This window comes from Callorhinus ursinus, unplaced genomic scaffold (genome assembly GCF_003265705.2).
Source record: "Callorhinus ursinus isolate GAN/ISIS: 27379988/994484 unplaced genomic scaffold, GSC_fseal_2.0 scaffold2, whole genome shotgun sequence".
Lineage (NCBI taxonomy): Eukaryota > Metazoa > Chordata > Mammalia > Carnivora > Otariidae > Callorhinus > Callorhinus ursinus.
This window is the reverse complement of record NW_027397064.1, coordinates 2,923,083-2,929,520: the sequence shown is the minus strand read 5'-3', so window position 1 is coordinate 2,929,520 and position 6,438 is coordinate 2,923,083. Positions and strand designations below refer to the sequence as shown.

Here is a 6,438-nt window from a genome sequence, read left to right as displayed (position 1 = left end):
AGGTGTTCAGAATGGTTTGATCCCTATTCAGCTGAATTCCTGAGACCAGACGAAATCTAGGTCTCCTACTCCTCCGCCATCTTGCTCTGCCCCCCATCATCTTTTTATATGTTGAACATCTTTTATTATGTTTCAAACCCATTTACATTTTCTTTTCCGAGAAATGTTTGTTCATATCCTTTAGCTTTTTAAAATACTGGGTTATTGGTTCTTTTTTAATAGAGCTGTAGGAGCTCTTTATATATGAGAAAAATGATCTCCTGTGTGGGGTGCTCATTACAAGTAATTATCCTAGTGAGTCATCTGTCATCTGACTTCACTTGGGGTCTCTTTTGCCATGCAGGTTAGAAAATTTTTGTGTGTATCATTTGAAATTTCATTTTTTTTCTTCTATGACCCCTGGGTTGTGCAACGGAGGTAGAAACGTCTTTCCCACTCTGAGGTTATAAACATTTCTTCCTTGGCCTCTTCTAGATCTTTTCTGTTTTTGTTTTGTTTGGCATTTAAATCTTTGCTCCATCTGGACTCATTCTGGGGTGAGGTATAAAGAAATAGAGATTTAATTTTCTTCTTTTTTTCAGATGACAACCTGGTTATTCTAATCCCATTTATTAAAATTTCCCCCTTACTCAAGAAAGGCGCTATGCCATCTTTATCATGTACTAAACTGGCATATGTATTTAGGCATATTTCTTGACTTTCTGTTCTTTTCCACCGATGTGTCTTTCTAGTTATTTATCTGTGCCGATGGATTCTTAATAGCACGGCTCAATACTGCACATCTACTTCCTTCTCATTACATTGTGTAATTACATTCGGAATTTTACTGGTTATTCTTGGCTATTTACTTTCACCTAAAGTTTAGAATCAGGCTGGTCACCTTCTGAGTGGCTTGCCCCACCCCCAACATAATGCCATTTGTATTTTTGTGTAGATCACACCACACGTGCAGATGATGTTTGGGAGAAGTGATGTATTTACAATGTGGAGTATCCCTACCTAAGAACACGGTGTGCTTTTCCCTCTTTCCTTTTGTATGCCTCACACTTTTTTAAAAACTTATTAAAAATTTATTATTACGTTTGTTCCTGGATGCTTTAGCTTTGTATTGTTGGTACTGTTGTAAATGGACAGTTTTGTTGTATTTTCTCTCTAGTCGCTGTTTGTACACACCAATGCTTTTGCTCTCTGTAACTCCCCATCTTCCTTCTTACACTGTTTAGTTTTCAATTTATTCTCTTTGCTTTTCTAAGTGTAGAGCATATCTGCAAAAAGTGATCATTTTCGTTCTTCCGTTCCATATATCTCTACATTCTTTCTCGTGTCCAATAGAGTTCATAGATCCTAGGGGACAGCGGTGACAATGGCCATCCTTGTGTTTTTCATGACATTGGTGGAATTGTTTCTAGTGAATTTCATTAAGCATAATATCAGATCTTGAACTAAGAAATACTTTGTCATGTTGAAGAAGTATCCCTATATTCTAATTTTTTTGTTTTATTTTTAAAAATCAAGAATGGATGTTGAATTTGTAAAAGACCCCATCAGCATCCACAGAGATGCACTGTGGATCTCTTTATAGGATGCAGTGTATCCACAGACATCCTCAACCCCAGCCATTCTTGCATTCTGGAATAAATGCCACTCGATTGTGGTGTTTTGCTTATTTAATGTGTTGCTGGTTTTGGCATGCTAATATTTCAGTTTGAGTTTTTGCATTAATACTTGTAAGGAAGACTAATCTGTGATTTTCTTTGTATTTGGTCTTCTTTGGGAGTGTTGGTATCGACGTGATTATGCTCACTTTGTAGAAAGTGTTTGTATTGCTCATTTTTATTATTTTATTTTATTAAAGATTTTTTAATTTATTTGCAAGAGAGAGAATGAGAGACAGAGAGCATGAGAGGGGGAAGGGTCAGAGGGAGAAGCAGACTCCCTGCCGAGCAGGGAGCCCAATGCGAGACTCGATGCCGGGACTCCAGGATCATGACCTGAGCCGAAGGCAGTCGCTTAACCAACTGAGCCACCCAGGTGCCCTTTATTGCTTGTTTTTAAACAAATATAAAGTTGACTCTTTATGTACATACTATAATGGTTACGCTTGGTCTGTCTCTTCATCCTCCTCCCCTTCGTGACAATTATTACGATGTCCTGCGAGATTTCCATGTGCAGTGCTGCAGGTACACTACACGAGTCGCCTCCTCTAATCGTTACATCGGCCCAGGGAGGGAGGCGCACAGGGAAGGAGCCCCCCGAGGTTGCAGACCTGGCAGGTGGTGGGACAGTGTTTCATCACCTCTACCCTGTTTGGGCTCTTCCATCACCTGTCTTCACAAGTCATGCTGCTTTGTGGCCTTCTTTGTCTTATTTTAATGTATTAGCCAGACATCTTCATCTTCTTTTGTTTTCAGCTGACATTAACCCTACTCTTGAATGTTTCTTGTGTACACACTGTAGACATTGCACCAACATGCTTAATCCTGTAATCATTACCTTTCTGAACTAACATGAAACACATTTGGGCCCTGGCCATGGGCTTTCATGACACAGCTTGGTCCTGACAATTTAGCTGCAGCGACAAGACCTCACCGGGTAATAAAGGGAAATAACACCAGGTCGAAAGGACAGTCACTCAAGGCAGGGCTTGATGAACTGCCACACGGTAGGGGGGATAGTATGTGTTCACTGAGTTCTGAGGAGGACGGGAGTCTGCCAGAGCCTGGAGCGAGGGCTGAGGAGCTGTGTCAGCTCCTGACAGGGAGGTGGGGAGGAGCACGTCCCTGGGACCCTGCCAGCTCCCTCGAGGGAGCACAGGGGGATGGGAGGCTGACCGTGGGGTCAGGAGGGCTGAGCTGGAGAAACCCTGATTTGTAGCAGAGCTTTTACTGCTGTGTAGTGCTTCATGCGCCCTAACTGGCTCCCTCCTCATGAACCGTAGCCTGCCGTCTTTGTCAGTGCCGTAAGCGGGGCGGCCCCCAACAGCTGTTTCAGTCGTCTGTGGCAGGGGTCGGCAAATCATACGCATGGGCCAAATCTGGCCTGCTGCCCAGTTTGTAAATAAAACTTTATTAAAACACAGCCATGCCCATTCATTACCTATGGTCTGTTTCCACTTTCATGCTAGAATAGCAGAGTTGAGTACTTGTGGAAGAGGATCTGTGTTCCATAGGCTCAAATGTTTATTATTTGGCCCCTTATGACAAAAGTTTGTTGCCTCCGGTCTATGGCAACTTGTCTTATTATTTGCTTCGTATAAATTCCTTAAATAGCACTTATGGGTCAAAGAGTATGCGCATTAAACATCTGATGTTCACTTGGTCCATGTCCCTCAAAAAGGTCATGCCAATTTATGTATTTATGCGTCCAGTTATAATATGTGGGAGTGACTTTTCTCCACATGCTCACCAACTCCAGCGATGATTATGATTTAAAGTTTTTACCAATCCTACAGGTGAAAAGAGATATAGTAACATTATTTTATATTTGAGTTTCTTTGCTAGTGAGTTTTAAAGTTTTAAAAATTAAGTTAACATTTGGCCTTCTTTTCTACTGAGGTGTTTAGATTTTTCTTATTATTTCCTAAGAACCCTTTATATATGAAAGGTAGCTATTGTCACCGGTGTTGCAAATATTTTCTCCAGTTTATCATATGCTTTTACTTCCAATTATGGTATTTTTGGCCATTTGAGTTTTATGTGGTCCAGTATATCAGCTTGAGTATATGAGTATGAGTTTCACTTTTAATAGAAATGCTTCTAGTGCTCTACTGTTGAGCATGATGCTAATTTTCTCTTGGTTTCTATGATTAATACTCTGAGGTTAAGAACAGTTTTCCTATTTCTAGTTTATTGAGACATCTCTAAAAACAGCCTTAGAACTCAATTTCATCAGATGCCACTGGAACATCTACAGAGATGTTTCTCTGGAAGATCGTCAATATGGCAAAGAGCTGACTCCTGACTCTCGACAGGTGAGCAGGAATGAAGCAGGGGAGAAGGCCAGCCTGGCCTAAGAGGAGAGCATGACGTGCACAAAGACACTGAAGGTGCAGTGACACGGGGCATGAGGAGGGCAGGCGAGTGGACTGCTGGGGCTCATGGTCGGAAGATGGGGGACGAGGTGACAGCTGATGACCCTGGGAGGCAAGCGGGACCAGAACATAAAGGGCCCTTGAAATCAAGCTGCTCAGAATTTACCAAGAAAGTAAGCCCCACGTGCTGTCATGTCTCTTTCAAAGGTAAGACAGGAGGAAGAACGAATTCATTTTGAAATAAATTTAAAAGTACATAATTGATGAAACATCGAAATATTTCCATGTAAATATTTGCAGGAGAATAACCCAAAACTAATGACGCTATGAACGCATTCACGTTACAGTTTAAAGAAATGGGATCACAATAGATTTGTGTTTTATTTCTCAAGCATCTCCGTACCTGTTGTGGGGTCTTGTTGGAAAAGATAATGGCGGACCCTCCTTCTTCCACGTTAGGGTATTCAGGAAATGTGCCGGTTAAGTTCCTGAGGAAGAAAAAGAGGGAAATCAAGTAGGAATGAACTCTGTCGTCTCTGTTATACTTCCCACTGGCTGGCTCTGCCCATGGTAACTGAAATGGGGGAGGGCTCTTGGGGTGGAAGCTCCCTGCCCCTTGCGGCTGGACACATGTGCCTCCAAGGAGCAGCAGGACCCACCCATGTTCCTAGAGGTTTGCTTCCCCCAGGCAATTGTTACTCCAAGACGGACACACCTCTCTTTAGAACAGATTGTACTCTTCTCCCTCTTTTTTTTTTTTTTTTTTTTAATTATTGAGGTACTCTGTGCTTGAGTTAGGAATGAAGACAGAAGCACAAATCACTTCTTCCTGTTTAAAACTTAGGATAAACACAGGATTTTGAAACTAAACAGAAGGCTGGAGTCGTTCAGATGACAAATTTAGTAATAGTGCATGAAATACGCGGGCAAGTTTTGGTTTCCGTAAGGCTAGGCTCCATTTTGAATGGGTTTCAAATAGTAAATTTTTTGTGTGTCACCCTATAATTTCTACATTTTAAAAAGCAGACTTTGCAACTTAATATCGAGGAATTTCAGGAAGCATGTGTAGTTACTCTTTCTAAGTTCCACGAATGCACCAACGTGGAGAATCTAAGGATTAGAGGAGACAACCGTGCTTCAGATGAGTCCACAGCAGTGGTTCTCAAACTTTGGACTTTGGAGCCCTTTGTACCCTTGATAATTTTTGAATATCTCAAGGAGCTTTTGTTTATATGAGTTATAGCTGTTGATATTTACTGTAATAGATATTAAAACAGGGAAATTTCTGAAATACACATTTTAAATTCACTTAAAAATAACAATGATAAACTCATTATATGTTCACATAAATCACATTTTTACTATATTTTCCAAAACAAAACAAAACAGTGAGAAGAATGTTCCTGTTCTGCATCTTTGAAATCTTTTTATGTCTGGTTTGATGGAAGGTAGCTGCGTGCTCATACGTGCTTCTGTATTCATTCTGCCACAGTATGCTGTTTCGGATGAAGTTTGGGAAGAAAATCTGTCCTCACATTTGACACATTCCATCATATCAAAATCACATTCATCAATAACTACACTAGTCTCAAAACCGAAACTCTAAGTAATGGGGAAGCTCTCAGGCTCACAGAGGTGATTACGAGATTGCCAAAATTTTAATTTTTGCTAGGTCAGAGCTTTTCTTTCAGACTCATTTGGTTCACTTTTGAGAAAATGTCTCTCAAAAGTCAAAGTTTGTCAGTCGTTTTCTTGAAACGTTCCATGGAAAGTGGCTGGTTCAGCTGCAGGCAGACGACCTCACAGGTTTGCTTCCTCACGGCCACCTTATTTCCACGAGCAACCCAAGGCTGCCCTCCTGATTTTGTCACATAGACTATGAAAAAGCTGTGTAGTCAAGGGTCAAGTCTTAATACAATTATTTTTTACTGTGTCCTCAAGGATATTGTTAAATGAAACTTTTTTTTTTTTAGGCAGATGCATGATGGTGAGGACCGCAACGATTCTGGGTTGGGGCCGGTGCTTGGTTCTGCCGAGGAGCCAGCACGCCCTGCCTGCTGCGACCCCATTGTTTCCATGGGATTACTCCGAAAGCATTTAAAAATGTTTAAAAATAGTCACATCATTGCCTGGACAAAATATCTCAGGTCTCTTGAACTTTCCCTGTGGGCTCATTCAGTCGGAACATGACTCAGCCCCTCAGCTTCGCTTTGAAAGGAACTGAATACAAGTGCGCATGTGTGGGCAAATGCAGGGATGAAGACGACGGAGATCACACACTAAGTCCGCCATTCTGTCAGTGGAGGTGCCATTATTGTGGCTACTTTGGTGGCCTCATGCACTCATTTACCCATCCACCTGTCTGTCCATCTATCCAACCATCCGTCCGTCCATCCAACCATCCATCC

General features: G+C 41.5%; 1 protein-coding gene across 1 annotated transcript in view; it reads right to left on the bottom strand.

The window, feature by feature from the left end:
• DRC11 (dynein regulatory complex subunit 11) overlaps window positions 1-6,438 on the bottom strand; it is a 160,140-nt gene that overhangs the window by 94,756 nt on the left and 58,946 nt on the right. The window contains exon 7 of the mRNA XM_025886596.2: window positions 4,434-4,518. Within this exon, the coding sequence (XP_025742381.1) occupies window positions 4,434-4,518 (85 nt within the window). The remainder of the gene's footprint in view (window positions 1-4,433; window positions 4,519-6,438) is intronic.